General features: G+C 39.3%; 2 protein-coding genes across 4 annotated transcripts; both read left to right on the top strand.

Moving 5' to 3' along the window:
• Positions 1-812: 812 nt before the first annotated feature.
• Positions 813-23,498, top strand: LOC308688456 (uncharacterized protein). 2 transcript variants are annotated; one of them, XM_081361491.1, is made up of 7 exons: positions 813-7,250; positions 7,441-7,482; positions 7,583-7,934; positions 8,024-8,155; positions 17,695-17,814; positions 17,905-18,051; positions 23,148-23,498. In XM_081361491.1, the coding sequence occupies exons 3-7, from the start codon at positions 7,583-7,585 to the stop codon at positions 23,156-23,158; spliced, it is 762 nt and encodes a 253-aa protein (XP_081217617.1). In that variant the 5' UTR covers positions 813-7,250; positions 7,441-7,482; the 3' UTR covers positions 23,159-23,498. The 2 variants fall into 2 exon arrangements, with proteins under 2 accessions (XP_081217617.1, XP_081217616.1); XM_081361490.1 differs by lacking the exon at positions 23,148-23,498 and having other exon boundaries at positions 17,905-18,174.
• Positions 23,006-25,987, top strand: LOC308688455 (uncharacterized protein). Of its 2 annotated transcripts, none has more exons than XM_081361489.1 (5): positions 23,006-23,358; positions 23,509-23,630; positions 23,927-24,090; positions 24,182-24,314; positions 25,040-25,987. In XM_081361489.1, exons 1-5 carry the CDS (start codon positions 23,277-23,279, stop codon positions 25,499-25,501), a joined length of 963 nt encoding a protein of 320 aa, XP_081217615.1. In that variant the 5' UTR covers positions 23,006-23,276; the 3' UTR covers positions 25,502-25,987. The 2 variants fall into 2 exon arrangements, with proteins under 2 accessions (XP_081217615.1, XP_081217614.1); XM_081361488.1 differs by having other exon boundaries at positions 24,995-25,987.
• The last annotated feature ends 107 nt before the right edge of the window (positions 25,988-26,094 follow it).

Below are 26,094 nucleotides of genomic sequence, written 5' to 3'. Positions count from 1 at the left end.
TTGTAGCAATTTTGTGGATATTGTGGACTGGAGAAAAGTTTGGTTATTGCCACATAAATACCTTATAGCAGGGGTCGGCAAGTAACTTTGGCCGCGGGCCAATATTTTTTTTAGCCAGTAGATGGCGGGCCAGCTACACAGAGTAGGCCTATGGATACAAATTAAATACTCTTATATAGGCCTATAATTGCGGAATATGATGGGTCCGTCACCGTCCGTGGATCATTCATTCAATCGTTTTTTTTTTTTTTTAATTAAAACCAAAAATAAAAAGATGAAAAACGACTTGTTTTTCCATTATTTATTTCCTAAACTGAAACGAAAAAAAAAAAAAAAATAAGGACGGGTTTTCTGATTTTCTGATTGTGCTCAGATCAAAAATAGAAAAAATGAATTACTGGATTAGACAAATTTAAATTTTGATTTTTAAGTTTTAATTTAACACCTTATGCATATATCAAGGAAACCATTTTAAACAGATCAAGTAGGCTACTATTGTGGTAACATATTACAGCCATTTTAATAAAGGTGTGAATAGCAATCATGCCTCATTCCGTACAGTCCGACTTTTGAACTTTATTCCTTTTTTATTATTATTATTTATTCGGGGACACACACATACACACCTAAGGTTTAAGGAGGTCTGCGTGGGACTGTTTTTTTTCGTCCCGCTCCCACAAGGTTCTATTCAGCAACCGCTTAAAATACACTCGGTGTTCACCCGCTTTATTTCCCGACCTGACGGGTCCACAAAATTTAGATCTCGTTTCCATAATCTCACATTCAAATGTCTCTAATGGAAAGAAGGAGATTGGAGTAGCCTATAATAATTATAAATGCTATACAAAAATTGTGTTCGTGTCAGTATAAATATTAGGCTATTTTAACATTGTACTGTCAGCAGAGAAAAAAAATGTCACAGAAAAAAAATATGAAATATAAATAACATGAATTAAATAGGACAAAGCCTATCACTCAAGTTTCTAAGCAACATAAACGAAAATCATATTGCCCTACTGACGAAATGAAGTAGGCTATTTTCTGTCGAACTATTTCAAACATCCTTGCAAAAAAAGAATGTTGTTGACTGACAATGGTTTCAGTACCAAACAGCTCCTCAGAGCTAGGTGTACAGGCGGTCAGAATTAAGTGCGGATACGCTGTCAAAAGATGTCGGGAGTTGGCTATTGTCAGTCAGACCGCACGCTCCGTCCAAAGTACACCAGAGTTCTGACCGCTACCGTCTTTTGACGCGCGAATGGACACAAAGTGGTCAAGCGTATAACTAGACGCGGCAGGCGCGAATTTGACGCGCTATTCACGTCCGTTGTGAACGCACAGTTATACTTTAAAACGTAATCCCGCGCCGCATTATTCCCTAAGGGCGTTTCACACAGTATGCGGCGGTGAAATCGCCGCGCGACTACGGCTTTTCTCAAGTAGTGGAAGAGTTTTGTACAGCATTTAGGACTGCCAAAATAATCCGGCGGGCCAGAAAATATTGCTGACGGGCCAGTTTTGGCCCGCGGGCCGCCAGTTGCCGTTCCCTGCCTTATAGTAAATAAAGTCAGAGAAGTCTCTTTTAAATTAATTCATAGATTCTATCCAGTGAAAAGTTACCTAAAAACGTTTAAATCTGACATTGATATAAAATGTGATTTCTGTAATGCACAAGATGAAACTGTACACTTGTTTTGGGACTGTAACTATACCAAAATGTTTTGGAAGAACTTTTGCAGGTATATTATTGATTTTGTGTAGGCCTACCCTCATTTTTCCTTATTTTGGAAACATGTTATATTTGGATTCATTAATACGGAGAAAAACTTTGAGAAAGAATTTTACTTTATAAATCTTTTACTTCTCCTAGCAAAATTTCATATTCATAAATGTAAATTTTCCAATCATAAGCCATTATTCAAAGTTTTTCTCAACGAATTCCATCAATACCTTCAAACGCTTTCTGTTTCAGAGAAGAACAAAGCAAGGAAAACATTGTCTTGTTGTGCTCTCTTCAAAATCCCCCTTTAAATTTTGTCACATTGTACTTTCCTAACATGCCCTAATTGATTGCAGGGTTCTCAAGTTTTATCAAAATCTTGGAGTGAGATCACATGCGGTTGGGGGAGGAGCCCTAATGGAGCCCCGCCCCCACCTGTCCCCGCCCCCCAATTTTACCCATTGTTCATAATTAACCAGCACAAATTGAAAATAACAATTGGTAAATCTGATAAATGACAGAGCAATTAATCACATCAAATATACTCTTTAATGTTATATTTCAAAATTACAATTAAGTTACAAAAATTACAAAAATATAACAAATTGCTCCAAACAGTTTGGAAAAACTAATATTTTTGCATTTTGAATGTGTCTAGTCGAAATGGTATAATGATTTATTGTGTGGTGGGACATTGAGAACAAATGACATATTATTAAGGTATGTTAGTGTGTGTGTGTGTGTGTGTGTGTGTGTGTGTGTGTGTGTGTGTGTGTGTGTGTGTGTGTGTGTACACAAGAGTACACACTCCAGCTTATGAAATGTGTTTTGTGTTGCAAGTGTTTGAAAAATACAAATGCATGGCAATCAATGATTAAAGTAACGTTATGTTTTGACAGGATATAAAATATTACCCAGAGCACAGTACTCTGCTTTAATATGTATGTAGCCTTAATGTAACTCGAAATACTATTAATACAGTATAATATATAATATAATTTAAAATAAAATAAATACATTTATATTTATTTAAAATAAAATGAAGAAATACATCTTCATTCCTTCCCATACCCACTAACATTTCCCTTAGTTTCAGATAACGTAAGCTAGCCAAAGCTTCTGGCCTGGTTGCAAAGTAGTTGTAGAGTTTTTGACTGCATCAATAATAATGCAGTGTTTCCTTTAGGATTTTTTTTAGCAGTGGGGGCAGGTCTGTCCGAACATCCCCCCCCCCCCCACCCACACTGAATTGACACTTCGCTGCAACACAAACAAATATATTTATTCACACATAATGAGGCAGATTTTCAGTTGCGATTGAACTGTAACCTTAAAAAACCAAAACCTTAAGTACAAGTTGGCAGCTTGCATTTAATTTTTCGTGTTTTTTGGAAAAATAACTCCAAGGCTCGGTTATAGGGGAATTCGGAAAAAGGTGGCCCATTGATGCTGAGTGGCATACATGCTGCTAAATGGTCCCCCTGTAGCCTGTTCATAGCTATAAAAAAGCAGGGACAAAAAGTAGCATTAAAAAGTTTATTTTAACTAATAGTCTTATTTTCTACTATCTACAATTGAATAGGCTACCATTCAGTTGTAAATGCTGTAGTTTATTAAGGCTAAATCTTGCTAACCATATAGGCTGTACTAAAGGGGGTAAGCACACCTTACGTTCTTATTTTAAGGTGTTCTGTAATTTTTTTAAACACTTTACAATATGGTTTGATTTAACATTAGTTTATTACTAACATGAACCATGAGCAATACATGTTACTGAATGTATTCATCTTTATTAATCTTGATAAAAATACAGCTGTTTATTGTTTGTTCATGTTAGTTCACAGTGCATTAACTAAATGTTAACAAATACAACTTTTGATTTCAATAATGTAGGCTATTAAATGTTGAGGTGAACATTAGCAAAGATTAATACATTCTGTAGAAGTGCAGTTTATTAAAAGTTAATGTTAACTAATGTAGTTATAACTAGAGTTTAATAAATGGAACCTTATTGTAAAGTGTTACCGATCTATTATACACCGATTCACACGTCTCGTGAGTAGGGCTGGGCGATATGGACCAAAAGTCATATCCCGATATATTTAGGCTGAATATCGATATACGATATATATCGCGATATTTTTTTCCCTTTACTTAACATGAATTGTAAGAATATGACTAATAGTAAAGACTAGTAGCCTACTAATAAATAAACATTAGGCCTATGCTAAATATATTAAATAGCAGTCCCAAACTAGTTTTTGTTAATACAATGTTGGTATGAGCCACTACAGTCATTTAAAAATATAAAAAAATAACACAAAGAAAAATAGTGGCATTTTGGGGTTAATATGGAAACGACAGTTGCCATGGTGAATACACAATATTAACAATAACTGTTAATGAAACATGGAAACTGCTCCTGGTGAATAGAATGAAAATCATACCTGCATTACTTTTATTTCGTGTAATTTACAACGTAACGGCGTTGCATGCTCGTAGTTTCTTTTGCACTTGATCAGTGAGGCAATACACAGCGCGCGCTCCGAGCACAGGATAACGGCTGACAGGACAAGAAAGTCAGTTTTTCTGAGGTGAAAGACTTTATTTCAGCGTACACTTATGTCACTGCCTGGTAGTTCCTATTGTGCTGGGTTTTCTGAAGTAGCCTAGTCATGATTCGCCTCTCGTAACATAACATGCTCTAAACACGCACGCAAAGTGGAAAAGGAGGAGCGGAGATGCGGGGAGCAGAGCGCAAATTTGAACTATATCGATGCGATATGGTCTAATTTCATATCGCATTTAAAAATGTATCAATATATTTTTTATATCGATATATCGCCCAGCCCTACTCGTGAGTTCAGTGTTGGAAAGATCAGTCGTTTAACCATTCATTAAAACATGGAACCTTGCTTCGCAAAGAGAGTGCTCGCGCGCACGCGACCAGCTCTCTCTCTCTCTCGTTCTTTTAAACATGCGCCCAGCTGTCACAAGCGCAGCAGTTTCTACATTACACACCGGTCAAATAAGACTTTGGCGGGACAAAAATTCGCTTTGGCGGCCGCCAAAAAAAAATCTTCGATCGGGTCAGTTGCACAAGTGCGCCTAAATATCTTTTCATGGTCGCACACAGACATATTTAGGCGCAAATGCGAGTGAAATGGTCGCACTGTAGAGCCCTAACGTTACCGTGGCGGCAAAAATTTTGCCGTGGCGGGCCGCCATTAACTAATCAACATAGAGGAAACACTGTAATGTATACGATGGGCTATATATTAAATCTTCTAGCCTAAAAATGTTAGACGAGCTTTCGTCCAACTTACCTTCTCCATCACGACGTGTGTTCGCGCGATGTTTTTGGTTACCTAGTAACGAACGTACGGTGGCCGAGAATGTTCCGTCAACTTCCGTGTGTTCGCGCATCTATGTTGCCTATTAACGAACGCAATCTGGCCGCGAGATACGTGCTGGCGGCAGGAAACTTCACTTTGTGTGCCCGCGCCTCATATACAACGTTATATATAAAGCTTGTAGGACAACTTGGTTGGCATTGCCTTTTCAGCGTGAGAAATACACGGTGTGGCGTGTGAGCGTGTGAACTGGTTGAATTGCGTGTGTCTCACGGCCAATGCGTGAGACTTGAGAACCCTGGATTGTATCTCCTTCATTTATTTGCTTATATGGTCTTTTCTTATATTATTGTCATTATTATTATTGTTGTTATTTTTGTCTGTTTTTCTTATTTATTTTTTATTCTTTATTCTTCTTCTCTCCTCTGGTGTATGTTCCGTTTCGTGTTTTCATGTTGAGAATTCATTATATGTTGACTTTTGTTTCTTTATATCTTAAAAAAAAAAAAAAAATCTGGTTTGAGTCTGTTTGAGTCTGCACGTCAGTAACGGAAGTGCTAAAAAAATCGCTAAAATGGGCTTCACTTGTCTGGTTCAAATGAGATGGCTCTGTCCACTTCTTATACTGTCTATGTTAAAAACACTAGCGAAAGCGGTATGTAGAGAGAGAGAGGCCACGCGAAAGGCCACGAGGCCTTTGGACCCGGAAACACTCGGAGAGTGTTCTAAGTTGCTAAGCAACGATGCAGCCACAACAAAACAATAGAAAACACGGAACACTTGTTAAATTACACTCGAAGACTGAGCGACTGTATTTTACCTGAGATAAACGCCAGCAATTGGTTAACAGATTCGAAGAACTGGACAGGTAACATTATTACAAATCAAAACTCACATATTTAAAGAAAATAACAGTCCCAGCCAGGTTGCCAAAAAGATGTGGGTGGGACAATCATGTGTTCTGTCCTGCTTTATTTTGTACTTTTCATCATACATCACCATAAAGTGCCTTTGCGACTTCAAAAATGTAACTTCATATGTGCTGTATTAAGGAGACACTATAGGCCGTTAGAAATGCATATTGGTCAAGCTCCAGCACTTTTTATAAATTAACTGCAAGCTGACAATATACGAGCAAACCATAAAATATGTCCACCCTGTCATGGACAAATTCATAGTAGAATAAATAAATTTTCATTGCATAGTGATTATAAAATGTAGATCTGAGGAAAGATAATGTGTCTCTTTCCCAACAAAACACTTTAGTTAATGGTAAAATTATTTTGATAATAATGAAGCTACTGCTTAAATATGTAGGACCTGTGCTAAATGAAAGAAAACAAGTTGACAAAAAGATTGAATCAGTATTTGGTGATAGTAAAGCATAACGAGAGATTTGCAAGCTATTTTAAAGGATTTTATTTTATTTTTTACCAAATTAGGTAAAGGATTTTCAGGTAAGTGTACCCATTAAGCCCACCAAAATCTAAGTCTAGGTTTTTTCATAGATATTGACAAAATTTACAAAAATTTTTAATTTTGAAGAAGTAAAACATCAATATATTTATTCAGTGACAGGGAATAATAATAAAAAAAAAAAATCCTTTTTCTAATGTTTGATTACACTGGGTAACTCCTTCATGCCCAGAGTCCAGAGCCCCAACTCGGCTTGGGTCCCGAGTTTTACCCGGACAAAGCTGGACAAGAAGTGCCGGGCGGTCCCAGGGGCTCAGGACTATGGGGAATGTAGGGTCCCTGTAGGACCTCTCCATGCCCAGAATCTCAAGCCTTAACTTGTCAATTTATATTGAAATTCATCAGACTAACAGTTCGAGAGATATGCGAATAACAGACACACACACACACACACACACACACACACACACACACACACACACACACACACACACACACACACAGACAGACGTTTCTGTAATTTATAGATATATGTGTCTGTCAATGTCAGCCTGTTTCCTGATTTTATTTGTAATCTTCACACTGGTTGGTTCCTCGCCTGATCTACACAGGTGTGTTTAGTCGTCATAAGCAGTTCAGTCTCTCATGCTGTTGTGTGTTTTCCAGGATCCTTTGACTCTCTTTATGAAGTGGGAAAGAAACTGGCATCGAAACCCCATGGCATTGTCCATGAAGGAATTCGAAAATCAGATGGCACACAAGTATGTTGCTCTTTCTGGATACAGCAAACGTTTTCCCTTTTGTTTCCTTCTGTCTTTCGAGTCCTGACATAAACTTCAGTGGTTACAGTTTTGATCACAACATGTTTTAAAAAAGATTGCAGATTATCATGTAAACAACAAAATAGAGTCAGTTCACTTACGTTTGCAAATATTTTCTTTTTTTTTTTAGGTGATCATCAAATTTGTTAAGAAATGCCAGTTTGATTTCGACGTAAGTTGACACGATTTTGTTCTTCATGAAATTTACTATTAAGAATTATTTATTGTCATAAATAACATATTGTTATTTATATGTCAATCTCTTCTTTCAGATGGAGGATTCCATACTTTTGTGTCGAGAGGCAGCTATAATGCGGATGGTGGAACGTAGCGACCATGTCGTAAAGTTACATGAATGGTTTGGCATGGAAGATCACGACATCTTAGTTATGGAACATCCAGGTACCAGCATAACCTTGGGTGATCACATCAAAGCATACAAAGATGGTCTGGGTGAAGAAGCAGCAAAAGACATCATGCGGAACCTCATCGCCACGTTACATCACTGCAGTATACAGGGTGTTTTTTACAAACACATCAGCCTGAGTAAAATACTCATCAACCCAAACACCAGGCAGATCAAGTTAACCGGCTTTTACAGTGCACTGGACATCATTGAAATAGGTGAGCTTGCTTTTTGACCACAAGTCACTGATTTATTATGCACAGGAAATAAGGGCGTTTTACTGAAAACTGAAAACTTCTGCTTACAGAAAGAGAAAATTGTGAATTGTCAAAGAGGAAAATTTTCTCTATATTAGACATGAATGATGACTTATACAGAGTGCTGAAGAAGATGGTCGAACGAAAAGGTCTTTTTCGGAGAAATACACACTTGTCCAAAGGTGAGACCAAAAACAAGAACGAAATGTAAATAGCATTGCTTGAAAACATGTAAAGCTCTTACACAAGTGACAGTAAAATTACCTTGATGACAAATAAGCAAAGTGTAAAACACCGCGGATTGACAGTGAATGTTTAGCCAAGGCATAAAGAATAAATGGCGTTGGTCTTGGATAGAGGAGGTGGGTAGAGACTAAAAGCCCTTTGGAAGCTGGTGTCAAAAACTCCGGGGGCGCGCTTTCATGATCTCCGTGAATTGGAAAAACATTGTATAGACAAGCCTCACAGACTTGAGGAATATAGCTATCTATATAAAGCTTATAAGAAAATGTCCACCAATGAAAAAAATCCAATCGAAAGCAAATACGTACGGTACCATCTGATTATGTAATCCTGTCCGTAAGAAAGGCGCATCTACTTTACAGCGGAGATGAATGGAGATATGTTTGCAGGCGGCCTACACTGATTTAGAAAAGACTAGTTCATTAATAAACAATTAAAATGCTTCGTTATTTTTTTTCAGACACATTTATTATCATTAGCCTACTTTTGCTGGTGCTTTGCGGCAAGTTTTATGCATGCGCTTGAGCGCGGAATATAAGCTATAGCCTACATGCACCCAGGATTGAATATAAACGTGCGATTAGTCCTAATTGCTTAAAGTGTAAGTTGCAGGTTAACCACCACAACCAATTAATGTGTAAATTAAGTGCTCAATATGTATATATGTTGTTATGTGGTGGTGCTTTAAATTGCGAATGTTAATTGTTCTATCTGAGATCGCAGGTGCAGTCATGAATGACGTCATGGGAAACCCCGTATTTAAGCCGGTCCGGAATTGAGGCTGGGGTTCTCTCGGCTCGTCTCTCGGCTCGCTCTCGGCTCGCTCTCGGCTCTCTCTCGGTTCTCTCATGCTCCCGCGACGCTCGCTGCTCTAGCTGCCTCCACCCTTCTGATCAGTGACAGCTGGGGTTTCTTACCACATGGCGAGCAGTCCACGATCTTCGCCTCGGCTGTTCCAGATCATGGACTGAGTTTTATTTGTTATTTTCAAGCCAGGTAGTGGGTATTTTCTTTGATCACTTTTATTATTTAGTTAACACAGCGTAGGAAAGCAGTGGCCCGGAAGACTCACTCTGTTTGTTGTTTTCTTCGGGAGTAGATAAGATCTTGCTTACAGAGTTAGATAGTCAGGCTTTCTGTTTTCCTTTTGCTGCCCTACCTGTGCTATTAGTTTGATTTATTGTTTATTGTTGGTGCGCTCTCTCATGTGTTTCATTAAAAGAAACAATACACTTTGAAACCTCACCCAATCGTCTGTGATTCTTAATATGTACGGTCCTTGTCTTACATGTGTTTTAACGAGCCAAATTAGATAAAGGGCCGTAACATATTTGGGCGCTCGTCCGAGAGCGAATTTTGTGTGGCTTTGTTTGATCTTTTGATCTGCTCACACTTTGTATTTGTTACTTGATTAACTTCAGTAACTTTGTTGAATCACAGTCGATTGGTGTGTGTGTATATTTTCTCGTGTAGTGCTCGTTAAATTTTTTTCCTTATAATAACCAGACGTTATTTTAATCATGTTTGAATTAGCGAACTTTATTGCGAAACCGACGCAAGCTGAGCTGTTTCAAATTAATAGAGTGGATCTTACGAAGATTGCTGCTCATTTTAAGGTCAATTTTCGTAAGACTTCAACTAAACATGAGCTTCAGAGTCTGCTTGTTGATTCATTGCATGAACAAGGCGTTTTTGGTGATGAGGAAAAGATGACGGATTATCCTGATGTTGAATTTGAAGGTAGTTCCGAAGATCTTGCGATGCAGATTAAAAAATTGCAGTTGCAAGCTAAAGAGCACGATATAGTTTTGTTGAGAGAGAGAGAAGGGTGGGAGCGTGAGAGAGAGAGAACTAGAGATCGTGAGAGACATGAACTTGAACTGAAAAAGCTCGAAATGGAGCAAGCGTGCCGTCTAAAAGAGATTGAGTTAAGCGCTCGTGAAAGGGGTTTATCTGACACTTCTGATTTCGACGTGAGTCGTAATATTCGTATTGTTCCTCCTTTTCGAGAACAAGAAGTTGATAAATTTTTTGCTCTTTTTGAACGCGTCGCAGTCAATATGAAATGGCCGAAGACTTTTTGGCCCATGTTGTTACAGTGTGTTTTTGTGGGTAAAGCCCAGGAAGTTTTTTCCTCTTTATCAGTCGAAGACTCTCTTAATTATGAGCAAGTGAAGACATCTGTTCTCAGAGTGTATGAGCTAGTCCCCGAGGCTTATCGTCAGAAATTTCGTAATTTACGGAAAACTGATGAGGCTTACGTTGAGTTCGTTCGGGAGAAAGAATCACTGTTTGATCGTTGGTGTGCTTCCATGAAAGTAACCACTTTTGAAGAGCTTCGTGAACTGATTATTTTAGAGGAATGTAAAAACTGCTTACCAGAACGCGTTGTAATCTATCTTAATGAGCAAAAAGCTTCTAAATGTTCTGTTGCTGCGACATTGGCTGACGAATATGTGCTCACACATAAGAACGTGTTTAGTGTTGCGCCGAAGTTTCCTTCAGCTAACAGCACTCGGTCTTCTCAGCGTAATTTTGAACGCCCCCTGCCTGTTGATAAAGCGGCGCTAAGTTCTGATAAGTCTGTGTTCTCACCCGTTTGTTTCTATTGTAAGAAACGCGGACACATTATTTCTGAGTGCAGTGTGCTCAAAAAGAAAAACCGTGTTCCTAAACCGGTAGGTTTATTGATGACGTCCATGCCACAAGTGGAAGGACTTGAGTTGTTAGCTTCGGAAGCTGACATGTGTGAAAATGAGGGATATGTGCCGTTTTTGATGGACGGATTTGTATCTTTGTCAGGTAGTGCTTCGCGCAAACCAGTCAAGATACTTCGTGATACAGGCGCTGCTCAGAGTTTTATTCTGGAAGGAATATTGCCGTTGTCTGATGAGAGCTCTGTTGGTTCAAGTGTCTTAGTACAAGGATTTGAGATGGGCTTCGTTAAGGTACCTTTGCACGAGATCGAAATTGAATCTTCCCTTGTGTCTGGCCGCGTTGTTGTTGGAGTGCGACCATGTCTTCCCGTTCGAGATGTCACGTTTATCTTAGGGAATGACTTAGCGGGAGGAAAAGTTTTTGCTAGCCCTGAGGTAACTGATGATCCTTTTCTGTGTCTTACTGTTGCTGATGCCTTAGCTCAGGAATATCCTGAGGTTTTTCCCTCATGTGCTGTTACTCGCGCTATGACTCAGAGACTAAAAGATAAAAGCCTTAGTGAATCAGAAAGTGAGTGTAATTTTGATTTGAGTGATACATTCTTTTCTAATTCTGATTTTTGTGAAGTGAAATGTTCAAATTTTGTTGACGGTTCAGATAGTGCCGTTAAAAAATTAGGTGAACATATTATGGGGCCTACTAAATTGTCTCTGTCTCGCGAGCAACTTATTGTTGAACAGAGGAAAGATGATAAATTGTCACCCCTCTTTGAAGCGGTTGTTCCTGCTGAGCAACTCGAACACGTATCGCAAGGATACTTGGTAGAAGATGGAGTGTTGATGAGGAAGTGGAGACCATCTACTGCATCTGCTGATGATGAGTGGCAAATCGTCAAACAGATAATAGTTCCCTCCTCGTACCGCTCTGAAATTTTGAGTCTTGCGCATGATAGCCCGTTTGCCGGTCACTTGGGAGTAAATAAAACGTACGATCGAATACTCCGAAATTTTTTCTGGCCTGGCCTGAAAACTGATGTAGCAAGTTATTGCAGAAGCTGTCATGTGTGCCAAATGACGGGAAAACCGAACCAGAATGTTTCACCTGCTCCGTTGCATCCTATTCCAGCTATCGGTGAACCATTTGAGCGTGTGATGATCGATTGTGTCGGTCCTTTGCCTCGCACGAAGTCGGGAAACCAATATCTGCTAACTATAATGTGCACGTCAACGCGTTTTCCAGAGGCCATTCCTCTGCGTAAAATCACTGCACCAGTGATTGTAAAATCACTTATAAAGTTCTTTTCACTGTTTGGACTTCCACGTACTATTCAGTCGGACCAAGGCACGAATTTTATGTCCCGTGTGTTCAAGCAAGCTTTAGATCAGCTGCATATCCAACATTGTACCTCAAGTTGTTACCATCCGGAAAGTCAGGGAGTACTTGAGAGGTTCCACCAGACTTTAAAATCAATGCTGCGTGCGTTTTGTCTTGAGTTTCAAAAAGATTGGGACGAAGGAGTGCCTATGGTCATGTTCGCAGTGAGAGAAGTAGTGCAGGAGTCGTTAGGTTTTAGCCCGGCCGAGTTAGTGTTCGGGCATACTGTTCGTGGCCCACTGAAGCTGATCAGAGATCATTGGACTAGTGATATACCTCAAAATAACCTACTTGACTATGTCTCAGGCTTTCGGTTTAAGTTGCATCGTGCATGCGAATTGGCCAGAGAGAATTTGGAGATTGCACAGCAACGAATGAAGCAGCGTTTTGATCGTTGTGCTAAACTTCGTAGCTTTACTCCTGGTGACAAGGTGCTTGTGCTGATGCCAGTGCCTGGGTCTGCCTTGCAGGCTCGTTATTATGGTCCCTATCGAGTGAAAGAAAAGGTGAGTGAGCTTGATTATGTTATCTCGACGACAGACAGAAGAAAGAAAACTCGTCTCTGTCACATTAACATGCTTAAGCCATACTTTGAGAGATCGCCAGATTTGTCTGGAAAAAAGTCGGCTGTGTTAACCGTTTCACCAACAGACTTTCCGGTGGCCGGAGGACAGAGGCTGTCCAGTGCTGATATACCTGACATCGAGGCGCTGTCCAGTCCTGAATCTTCGATCCACCCATTGTGTTCTGCTGTATCGGACAGCGGTGATGATTCTCCTTTCGATGAGGATGTAGAGTTTCCTTCTACCGAACTGGTTGCGGGAAGATTGAAAAATTCTGAGATCATTCGAACCTTAGACTCGCACCTTTCTCATTTGACCGTTGCCGAACGAGCTGATGTGACTAATATTATTCGGACGTACAGTAATTTGTTCTCTGATATTCCATCTCGTACTTCGTTAATAGAGCATGACATCGATATTGGTGACTCGTTGCCTATTAAACAGCACGCATATCGGGTAAGTCCTGAAAAGAGAATGTTGTTGCAAAATGAGGTGACCTTCATGCTTGAGAATGACATCGCAGAGCAAAGTTTTAGTCCTTGGAGCTCACCCTGTTTGCTCGTAAAAAAACCGGACAGTACATTTCGTTTTTGTACTGATTTTAGACGCGTTAATGCTGTGACCAAACCAGATAGTTATCCATTGCCTCGCATGGAAGATTGCGTGGATCACGTAGGAAATGCTGTGTTCGTTACGAAGATCGATCTGCTTAAAGGATACTGGCAGGTGCCGTTGTCAGATCGTGCGAAGGAAATCAGTGCGTTCGTAACACCAGATCATTTTCTCCATTATACCGTAATGGCTTTCGGTTTACGAAACGCCCCGGCAACCTTTCAGAGACTGGTCAATCGCGTCATCGAAGGCATGCATAACGTTGAAGCATATTTGGATGACTTGGTCCTTTACAGCGCGTCTTGGTCAGAACATGTGGAGCAACTCGATGCGCTTTTCAGTCGTTTGTCTCAAGCTAACCTTACGGTTAATTTAGCGAAGTGCGAATTCGGCCGAGCTACGGTCACTTATCTGGGAAAGATTGTTGGTAGCGGTCAGGTTCGACCCGTTGAGTCTAAGGTAGAGTCCATCACTCATTTTCCCGTGCCCAATACACGCCGTGAGCTTCGTCGATTTTTGGGGATGGTTGGGTACTACAGAAATTTTTGTAAGAATTTTTCTGTAGTTGCTTCGCCCTTAACCGACCTTCTTAGTCCTAAGGTTCCATTTAAATGGTCTGAGATTTGTCAATCGAGTTTCGAGAGAGTTAAAGCCCTTTTAGTTAATTCTCCTGTTTTGTCTGCTCCTGATTTTACCACTCCGTTTTCTCTTGCTGTTGACGCAAGTAACACCGGTGCTGGAGCTGTTCTCCTTCAATCAGATCACACTGGCGTCGAGCATCCTGTTTGCTATTTTTCACGTAAGTTTAATAAACATCAACGACGTTACTCGACTATTGAGAAGGAGGCGCTCGGCCTTGTTCTTGCTATTCAACATTTTGACGTTTACGTTGGTTCTGTTTCGTACCCACTGACTGTTTACACGGATCACAATCCCTTGATTTTTATTGATCGGATGAAAAATAACAATCAACGTTTGATGCGTTGGAGTTTATTCCTACAGCCTTTTGAGCTTGACATTCGTCACATTCGGGGTAAGGATAACGTGGTTGCGGATGCTTTATCTCGCATCTAAATTAATTGCAGTCTCTGAGGTAAGATATATATTTTCACCCTACAATTAATTATTTAAGGGTGAGGGTGTTATGTGGTGGTGCTTTAAATTGCGAATGTTAATTGTTCTATCTGAGATCGCAGGTGCAGTCATGAATGACGTCATGGGAAACCCCGTATTTAAGCCGGTCCGGAATTGAGGCTGGGGTTCTCTCGGCTCGTCTCTCGGCTCGCTCTCGGCTCGCTCTCGGCTCTCTCTCGGTTCTCTCATGCTCCCGCGACGCTCGCTGCTCTAGCTGCCTCCACCCTTCTGATCAGTGACAGCTGGGGTTTCTTACCACATGGCGAGCAGTCCACGATCTTCGCCTCGGCTGTTCCAGATCATGGACTGAGTTTTATTTGTTATTTTCAAGCCAGGTAGTGGGTATTTTCTTTGATCACTTTTATTATTTAGTTAACACAGCGTAGGAAAGCAGTGGCCCGGAAGACTCACTCTGTTTGTTGTTTTCTTCGGGAGTAGATAAGATCTTGCTTACAGAGTTAGATAGTCAGGCTTTCTGTTTTCCTTTTGCTGCCCTACCTGTGCTATTAGTTTGATTTATTGTTTATTGTTGGTGCGCTCTCTCATGTGTTTCATTAAAAGAAACAATACACTTTGAAACCTCACCCAATCGTCTGTGATTCTTAATATGTACGGTCCTTGTCTTACATGTGTTTTAACGAGCCAAATTAGATAAAGGGCCGTAACAATGTAAACATTTCTATCTTAAAATGCGTTAAAATAACATTTATTAGGGTTTTTTCAAAGGTAGCGCGTTTTTACAGCAACTGGGTGATGACGTCATAGAAGGAAGTTGCAGCCATACTCTGCTAGACTCCTAGTGTTTGTGGCTTGATTATGGAGAACGACTGGGAGACTGAGGAGGTGGGAAACTAGTGTTGTCAAAATACCGGTACTATACTGAAAATGTGACGTTACCAGCATTTCTGTAGCACCGGGTATATTCGGTAACCAGTAATAGGCAGCTGCGTTCAGTCGCTTCCATGTTTATCTAAGCACGGGGCTCCAGACTAACTTTTATTACTATGAGCACTGTAGCCGATATATACCACGAGTGTCTGTGTATATTAAACTGCAAAAATACTATTTAAATTTTAACCTTGCATGTTCTGTTTGTCTCTGTGTGAATGAATGGCGCAGACGCGCGGTGTCATTTACCTCACACCCACACACACACACACACACTGAAGCACGAGTGATGCGCTCACTGTTTTCAGTCTAGCTGCTGCCACTCACGATATGATGACATGATGAAATTCATCTCCAGAACCACTCTTAGTCATTTATACCGTTTCATTTGAGAAAAACTATCGTCATATCATAGCTACACACACAGAAACTCAAAGGTCTTCGCGGCAACCCATCAAAATAAAAGTTCGGTTTAACTTTGTGTGCATGCTGCCTGAACCTGTTTGTTTTGCGAATAGCTTACTCTCATTTCAGGCGGGATCACGGTCCTCTTGAAGCCAGCACACACAATTATGTTTACAATTGAGTTATTTCAATATAACTGCTAGCCTACTTGCCATTAGACTACAGTAACTCTAGGCTTGGAGTTCCTCTTATGACGTCACGCACAGCCTAGTGGAAGGGAGAGGGAGTGCTTAAAACCACTAAAAAGTACCAACTTTTCATATTATATTCAGCATTTTGGTATGAAAAACATACAAAACAGTGGTGGGCGGTTCTTATCTTTATGTTTATTGCATTTTCTTCGTGAAAATTTTTACCTGCAACTTACACTTTAAATGAATGACTACTAGTCTAGAAAAAAACATATGGCAACTCTAATCAATAGCTAACATTTAATATTTGACATTATTTCATTAGTAATTAGCTCTTTACATTAAATTAGTTGAGTTAGCATAATTAGTAAATGAACTAATAAAATAATCAAATAAAGTTTAAATTAAGATACTAACCATTCTATAGCATTGCTTATTCCACCACACAAACAGGCTGACTGTTTATAAGGTGACAATCCATTATACTTGTGAAGATTGTAGGCTGTATCTTGAAGATTTTTGTATTGTATTGTATTGTATCTTCTGTTTTAAAGACGAAGATTGACATTCCGTTAATTAAAGAAAATAAGAACACAATGTTGTAAAAAATAAACAACTTAGGCTATATTCTGTTAGATGTGTTTTGACTACTTTTTAATTATATAAGATATAGCCTATTTACAAAAATAAATCTTATATATATTATATAAAAAAAACACGTATAGGCCTATATAAAATATATTTAGAAAAAGGGCCTCATTGATTAATTTTGCCTGATTGGGGCTGCTACTATTTGCTTAAGCTTTTTGAACGTAGAAGTGTGATAAAGGCGTGATAGGCTATCAGTTTTATGTGGATAAAGGCATATTTTGTACATGACTACACAGGTCCTTATAAGGCAAAGAAAATATGTCGTTTTAACGACATAACATCTCGTTATCATGAGAAAAAGATGTTGTTTTAATGACATAAGATCTCGTTATTACGACATAATTGAGGGGGAAAATAATATGTATGTGGCAGCAATGCATCACCGTATTGTTGCACAGTTAGTTTAAAAAAATATATTTAAAATAAATGGTGCGTATTTATCTCCTTATTCATGCCCTGAAGTCAATGGTTAGGCTACTAATCAATTCCTAGTTTACTTTGGAGTATTATAATTGCCACCCACTGACCTTTCTTGGTATGGCTGTAGTGTCTGTAGTAAGTATGAATAATACAATAAGTATTCAGGTAAGTGACTAGTTAAAAGCAGTGATGGATTAATGAACAGGCCTACCAGGCCCAGGGTCCCAGGAGTTCTGGTGCTCTACACAAAGATGCTACTGTAATATAGGCTTGTATTGGGTTTGTTCATCTCATGTCTGAATGATGTCCATTTATGTTCACAAAAGTCACCAGAATCTATCATTTAAGGGACTATTGATCAAAAGGTTCTCCCAGGGAAGCACACCCCTGGATCCCGCTTGACAATTATGTTAATCAGGGCATATATCTTGGCTTCGGGGCCTGCTTACCTCCCAGGGAAAAAAGTTCAGGCTCAGGATTTTTTTCTACTATCACCCCTGTATAGTAACAGCAACATTACCTTAAACCACATATCTCAAAATCAAACCGGACTAATCATCTCTCTTCTGAAAACTTTTACAGAATGCCTGGATCTACTTCGGAAATTTCGTCACAGAGAGGATTGGGTCTTCTTACTGTGCATTTTAGATCATGACTGGTTTAAAGAAACACCAGATGCAATCGAGTTTGAGCCGACAGGCGGTGAGTCTCTAGTATTACCTCTCTGATTCATGTTTCTGATGTTAGGCAACATTCAGAAAGTAAACATCATGCATGCAACTTTCCCCAAAGGAATAGATCGCTTCCACTGGGACAAGTTTGAAGATATCTCTGGGCTCTTTTCTCTTCACTTCAATTCTCCTTGTGTGTCTGACTTCGAGCCTTTGCAGGAGCATCCACAGGAGCATCCACAAACACTCGGACAGGAGCTGACAGACCGTGAGTGTCCAGTTATCATGCAGTGCTGTAGTCTAGTTTTTTGTAACGAGTAAACAGAGATTTCTACACCCTTAGTTCTAGAGACAATTCAATATAGCAACAGCCCCCTGCTGCTCCGGTTACGGTTACATACCTGTATTTACTTCCTGTTTTCGGTCAAAGTCCACGGTAGTCGATTGTCGAGTTCACGCACATGATCATAGGTAACTAAGCAACAGTGGAGAACTCGTCAATCGACTACTTTGGACTTAGACCGAAAACAGGAAGTAAATACAGGTATGTGCGCTGGCTGAATTAACATCACTTTTATTCATATCTTTCACATCTACTGCAGTCAGATTCTAACATGGCTGTGCACTTGTAATGACACATCAAGGATGTTAAGAGGCTAAAAGCTGGTTTAAAACTTGCCCCATTTAAGTCAACAGGGTGCAAATTTTAAAAAGAGGATAACACGGTGTAGGCATCACCGATTTTTGTTGTTGTTCTCTGTACTGACAGCACTCCAAATGTACAAAAAAATGAGCTCAATGTTAAAATTGACCGGAGTTCTCCTTTAAGAGAACGGTGAGAGCCGGTTCCCGTCTGAGAGCTGTTTTCCCTTTTTGTATTTTTGTATGTTACTACAAGTAAGGATAATATGATTATCCTTTCGCTACACTTGTCTGCCACACGACAGGTAGTCACTCGCTTAATGTTATTTTGATGTGTTTTCATCCTTAATATCAAGTCAGAAAACAAGAGCAGTAACACAAGCAAACAAAGTAGCGTTTGAATGCATTTCAATAACAGACAACTCAAAGACAGAACGTAGAATTTGTCAGGTGGAACTGTCATATCGAGCAGGGACGACCTTTAACTACCTTATAAATGTGGTCTGTTTTATGTGTGATGTGCTTACAAGGGTTTTATTTTGAAAAGTTTAATTTAAATCAAATTAATTTGGCAAATGCGTTTCCATCTCCCACTATTCACATTAATCCTTTTTCGCACAAGTCAAAAACCACCTCAAGCGAGTGTGTGAACTTTTTTGCGACTTAAGGGATTTTTTCTCATTTGCCGTTTCTGATGCCTTCATCAGACTTCAAAATGTGCATAAAAAAACAGGCTGATGGAAACATAGCTAATGCTTTCATCTTTCATTTCCCTCACTCTTTAATTAAGAGATTTGAAATTAGCGAATGTTTTGAACCGCATCATGAACCAAATCATGGATGCAGGGCGTTGCTGCAGGTATAGGGATGGCTAGTGTGACGTCACGACATCACTTCCGTGTCCAAGCCGCTGCGTCTAATGTAAACACAATGGCAGTAGCTAAGGAACCGGTCACTTTTTTTACGGTGACATCGTATTTTGCGGACACCCCAAAGTCCGTGAAAAAGGGTTTGAACTCGTACAACTCCAACAGAGTTGTAAATGTTAGTGTGCTGGCAGGTGGAAGTCTGAAAGGGAAAGTACAGGCTTCAATGAAAAGTAAAGTTTACGAGGTTGAGGTGAGGTCCCGACTCTTGAGTGACTCGTCAAATGGCACAAATTTCTATGACTTTTGTTGTTTTATATGAGCATAAAACAAATTGTTAATCAAACATTAAGCTGTCGCCCTTTACCATAAAAAGATTGTACATTTGTCACGGTTCAAACGTTACAAGTTTTTAGTAGCTACCGTTACCTCGCTAACATAAGGCTGTCGGCCACCAAGCTAACTTTACTGTACAAGTGTAACGTTAACTATTGTACTTAGCTATGTTAGAATAAGTACCTATGGTTTGTTGACAACTTAAAACTCTGGAAAAGTATTGCTCGCCCAATACAGATTAGACGTTACCTAACTAGTTGTTGGCTCCACCTAGTGCAACACAAAGATAAGAAAAACCTTTATTGATCTCACAATTCACTTGTTACATTCAGCTCTCAATATTTTGAAGGAGTAACACCGCACTCACGAAAGACAAGGTGTCAGACAAACAAAACTGAAGATCTCAAAAGATAAATAAAACTGTCTGCACACTTGAATCCTTACAGCAAATTTAATAGCCAAGCTTTCGGTCAGACGACCATCCTCAGGGCATACAAACAATCAATGTAACAATCAACTTAACTGTGTTCAAACACATCAGGACAATTAACAGTGATTACCACACCTGTGGAAGCCAGGTAGGAGAGTTGTAGTCCAATGGTGGGAGTTGTAGTTTTTCTTTAACCTACCCAACATATTGAGTCATCTACATAATTTACACATTTACTCCCCATAGTGAAAATCCCCAATACAAGAAACAAACATAAGTACAAATATACAAAAATACAGAAATACAAGCACATATATACATACATGCTGTATAAGTACATGGAGACTGCAAGGACATCAGTAAAAACCTTCATAAACTGCAGTATTCAAGACTTATAAAAACAGTACAGCTGTGACTATAGCATGACACTTATGTCGAAATCCACATTTAAACCTTTGGGATATAAGGCATCCAAAGTATGAATCCAGTACAGTTCCCTTTGGCATAGCACTTTGTCAATGTTGCCACCTCTAGATAATTTAATCTGCTCAATTCCCTGAAAACGGAGAGAAGAGACTGAGTGAGCACACTCTGTAAAGTGACAGGCCACAGGGTAGTTAGGATCAGCACGTCTGATAGAGCTTTTATGCTCACTTATCCTCTGTTTTAAACTACGTGTGGTCTTTCCCACATACACCATGTCACAAGGACATCTTAAAATGTAAATAACATTCTTAGTTTTACATGTAATAATGCCCTTCACATTGTAGCTCTTACCGGATCTGGGATGTTTAAAGTTACAGGTCTTGTGTGTATTATTACATTGGGCACAATTGCCACAGGGATAGTTACCATCCCTAAGAGGTGCTAAGAGTGTTTGGGTAGGAGCTGATCTTATGCATGCTTTTATTAGCCTGTTGCGGAGGTTAGGGCCCCGTCTGGACACAAACAAAGGTGGATCCTTAAATTTATCCTGAAGAGAAGAATCATCAGATATTAGGTGCCAGTATTTCATAATGGTGTTTTTAATAATAAAGGATCTTGGAGTAAAAGTAGTTATGCAAGAGACAGAAAACTTTTTATCCTTTTTAACACTCTTTTTCAAAAGGTGTGGCCGTGGTGTGGAGAGGGCGATATTATATGCCTCTTCAATACTTTTAATGGGATACCCCCTGGCTAGAAATCTTTGCTTCATATCTATAGCATTCTCCTTGAACTCTTCAATTGAATGGCAAATCCGTCTAAGTCTATAGAATTGACTCTTAGGCAGGCCGTTTTTTAGGGCACTGGGATGCGAGCTGCTTGCCAAAAGGAACGAATTGCGATCCGTCTCTTTACGATAGAGGGTTGTGGTCAATCTACCATCTTCTAGTTTGATCCACATGTCTAGGAAATGCACACATTTGGAGTCAGATTCTACAGTAAATTTTAGATCTGAGCTCATCCTATTGAGGTGAGTAGTGAATTCATTCAGCTCATCTTGGGACCCTTTAAAAACACACAAGACATCATCTAAGTATCTGAAATATCTGATGATATTACTGTAGAAGGGATTTCTGTCCTCGTTAAAAATAAACTGTTGTTCAAAGAATCCAACATACAAGTTCGCATAACTGGGGGCAAAAGTACTCCCCATACTTGTGCCTTTAACTTGGAGGTAATATTCTCCCTGGTGGAAGGCAAAGAAATTTAATCTGAGAATTGATGATGCCAGATCACAGATGAAAGTATTAGGAGGATTAACATCCTCAGGGCGATTCTGCAAATAATATTCTAGTGCTGTAATACCTCGTTCATGGGAAATATTGGTATAGAGACTTTCTACATCAAATGTAGCTAAAATGGTATCAGGAGGGAGATCCCGAAGTTCAGAGATTTTATTAATAACATCTGTAGAGTCTTGTACATAAGCAGGCAGATTTTTTACAAAAGGTTTGATGAAATAATCCACAAAGTTTGATAATGGCTCTAATAGTGACTCGTTACTCGCAACTATGGGTCTGCCCTTGGGTTTAGTAAGGCTTTTGTGTATTTTAGGAAGCATATAGAATGCCGGAATGACCGGATGTTGTCTATTGAGATAACTGAATTCTTCTTTGGTTATCCAATTTTGTTCTAGGGCTTGAGTAATCAGCTCACTAATTATTTTTTGAAAATCAGCCGTAGGGTCACACTTAAGCTTCCTATAGAATGTTTCATCATTCAGTTGACGATATGCCTCAGTTACATAGTCAGTTGTATTAAGGATAACAATAGCCCCTCCCTTATCTGCTGGTTTTATTATAATGTCTGTATCTTTAGCAAGCTCTTGAATGGCATTTCTTTCATCCTGACATAAATTTTGCTGATGGGAGTAAGGCGTAGTCTGTAGCTTCTCAAAAATCTCTTGTTCAACAACCCTACAGAATGTATCGATCGAGGGGTGGTTTACATGAGGTACAAATGTACTTTTAGGCTTAAACCTAGGTTTAATTAAACTCTGGTTTTCATTCACAGTCCCAAAAAGATGTCTCAATTTAACCCTTCTAAAAAAAAGGAACAAATCAGTCTTAATTTCAAAAGAGTTTGTATGGCTAGTGGGAACAAAGCTCAAACCCTTACTTAGGGCCGAGAGATGTTGAGGAGTAAGTACCTTATCAGACAAGTTCACGACCGGACTCTGGCCTGTTGGCGTGTCACTGGCCCCATCTCCAGTCCGTTTCTTTTGTCCTCTCCTCGTCTTCCTTGGTTTCCTGTCTTGTTTTTTTGACCGTTTTTCTGTGACTTCCTTCCCTTGTTCCATTGGTCGTTTTTTGGAAACTGGCGTGTTTGAAAGCGATGGGCACTGCGGGAGGCTCTCATTCAGCTCTCAAGAAAACACTCAGGGTGTGCAGAATAGACAGGAAACGAACAATTAAATAGTAAATATAGGAGGTATCTTATACAGTGACTACCAGACTTCAGGGGGCAAAAAGTATAAACAATAAAAAAATAAACATACTATAATAAAAAAAAGTTAGCAGTGCAGGCTTACAGAGTGCACTACAAAGCTTTGCCTCTTAGCATTGTTAAGAGTTTTTTGTGAGGGTTAGCAAAGTTGATTTCACTCAGGTACACGTTGAGGGACAGGAAGTGAAGGCAAGTTCTTGCTCTTGTGCCATCGGGAGGTCCAAGTGCCACCATGTTGCAGCCCTCCTCATTTGGGCTGAGAAGAACTTCACCCGCACGGATGTCGAGTGTATGTGGAAGAGGCCCACGACACCCAAAACAGAGCAAATCACGGCCAAGAAAGTGTCTGTGATTGCACCTTCCACATCACAAGGTTAGTTCTTCGAGTAACTTGGAAATATCTGTCATGCTTTCTGTTTTGTTATCATTGGAAAAACAATGACCATATGTTTTCTTTTCATAGTAAAATCTAAGCCTGGGTTAGATAGCAGTTACCATCATATCCTTTATGCTATTTTTTCAGCTGGAATTAAACGCCCTGTCACCCCGGAGGACAGAGAATGGGCATCGTCATCTCTGGCACAGCTTGACCGTTTTACAGGTCTGGGTTGGATATTAGCTCCAGAACCTCCTGCACTGCCTCAGGTTTGACTTGTGTTTTGTTGTTTCATGTCCTGCTTTATCAGAAACTTCACATGTACACAACATTAAATCAGTTACAAAGATTGACGATATCCCTAGTAAGATGGTAAATTTAGTTTGACATATCCACAGATTTAAATTGCAAATCAGACATAAACCTGTTCAGACTTTAATTTTAACTTTATTCAAACCGCGCATTTCGTACACAAGGCAACTCAATATATGTATGTCTGTGAACAATGTTGACATGAAGGGATCTAATTGTTGTTATTCTGATTCAATGATATTTGTTGGGACAGACTTTTGACCCCTGCCATCACGTCAAAACTTTTGATGGGATATTGGCCAACTCCGGGTATTGTGAGGACAAAGCTCAACATCTCCTTTCATCCCTTGCTGTGAGCCCACAACAAAAGGAAGCCATCGAGAGGGCCACAGTTGGGCAAACTCAGAATGACTTATGGTAATAATACATACAAGGATCGATTGATTTCATGTGTACTAAAAGTCATTAGTGACTGTGAGGTTAACTGTTGTGTGTTTCTTTATAACAGGATGGCATATCGCAAGAAGAGAGTTACAGCCAGCAACTTTGGTCTTGTGTTGGCGGCAGTGAAGAGGAACTCTTACCCTCCTTCATTATTCAAAACGCTGCTTGGTCATTACAACTTCAAGCAAGGAGCTCATGTAAGTGATGGACACAAAGTTCTTTTAACCCTTGGGTACTGTAATAAAACATATCCTTTAGTTATATTTGTTATATGCTATCACACTCCTGGATCTTCCAAAGACTTGTGAAAACATCTGCTTTGGCACATTACTTTTTCTGCAGCATCAAATTTTAAGTAATACTCCCCAGCAACTCCCATTATAACCACAATTTTTCATTCAACCATGACACTGCAGTGAAATCACATATGAAAGGCATTCACAAGGTTAAAATCCATTATTTAAAAACAAAAAAATAATTGTTTTGATCAGGTCTGAGCTTGATGAATAGTGTTTGGGGAAAAAAGGTTGATCAAATTTTTTTATCAGAGGTTTTTTCAGCTGTAATGGTTGTGGCTTTTAAACAGCCAAAACTAGGTTTGAAAGGGTTGTAAATTTGCCCACAGTGTATTTTAGACCGTTTACATTATTTTTTATCACATATTCAAAATTTATGTACAATTAAGTTTCTTCACCAAAAATGTTTTTACTCTCAAATACAGTGAAGGTTATTGTCAATTAGTTCTACATATCACCCTTTGGTGGCAGAAAAAACCCACATAGAGACCCTAGGGTAATTTTTAAATCAAACAAGTGTAAACAAAGATTGTACTACAAGGGTTGGGCTGATATTTCTTTCCTTCTCTCCCTTTATAAAGCACCTTGTGATGCCATTGTGTATGAAATTCCCTTTCAACCCCCAGGCTTGTGATTGGGGAATCGTTCATGAGCCAAAGGCTAAAGAAGAGTACATGAAGCGCACTGGTGTGACCATCCAGGAGAGCGGAGTGTTTCTCTCTGACAGTGGCCTGCTTGGTGGCTCTCCAGATGGGACAGTATCTGCTGACTGCATCATTGAGGTGAAATGTCCTTATGCAGCCAGAAACAAGACCATAATTCAGGCAGCAGAGGCAAAGGACTTTTATCTCAAACTGGATGAAGTTACTGGCCTACTGAAAATGAAGCCGACTCACAACTACTGGCATCAAATTCAGGGCAACCTGTACCTTACGGGAGCTGGCACATGCCACCTGGTGGTATGGACTCCGCTGGATGTTGTAATTCTGTTCATCCATAAAGATCCAGCTTGGGCAAACAACATTAGTGTTTTAGAAATATTTTATAAGGACATTTTCCTGCCCCATATTCTCTCCGATATTAAATGATTAACCCTGCATTTGTTTACATGTTCTAAATAGGGATGTCAGGATTCAAATATATATAAAAAAGTAATATAATAAAAAGTAAACTTATAAATAGGCAGTAGAATATCATTATTATTATTATTATTATTATCATTATTAGCAATACCTATACCGACCTAGCTAGCTATAAGAAAGCAGATTTATGTGGATGTTTTTGAAAGATCTATGTCTTTCCATGTGCTTACACGGTTCATGTCCATTTTTACGTGACAAACGCGGCTGCACATGATCCTTTTTTTTTTTAACTCTTCCTTTGGCCGCTATGAAAATAAGATTTTCACATTTAACTTATGAACCTGCCATTGACTTCATGCGTTTGAGTGGATTTATGGACCGCGGTTATTGTAAAAATCAGTTAATCTTGACATTCCTAGTTCTAAAGCATTATTTTCAGTTTGAATGTTGTAGCCTCTCCCAGTTTGTATATATCAATATCTGTGCATTTGTACCAGTTAAAATGATGTTTGTGTGTTTTGTTGTTTTATTTATTCTAAAAAAGAAAAAGAAAAGCAGTAACATGCAGTTCAAATAAATTGAGTGGGAGCAACATAATC

Source organism: Scardinius erythrophthalmus (assembly GCF_964197995.2).
Source record: "Scardinius erythrophthalmus genome assembly, chromosome: 3".
Lineage (NCBI taxonomy): Eukaryota > Metazoa > Chordata > Actinopteri > Cypriniformes > Leuciscidae > Scardinius > Scardinius erythrophthalmus.
The sequence above is the reverse complement of the archived record's forward strand: the minus strand, read 5'-3'. Positions and strand labels throughout refer to the sequence as shown.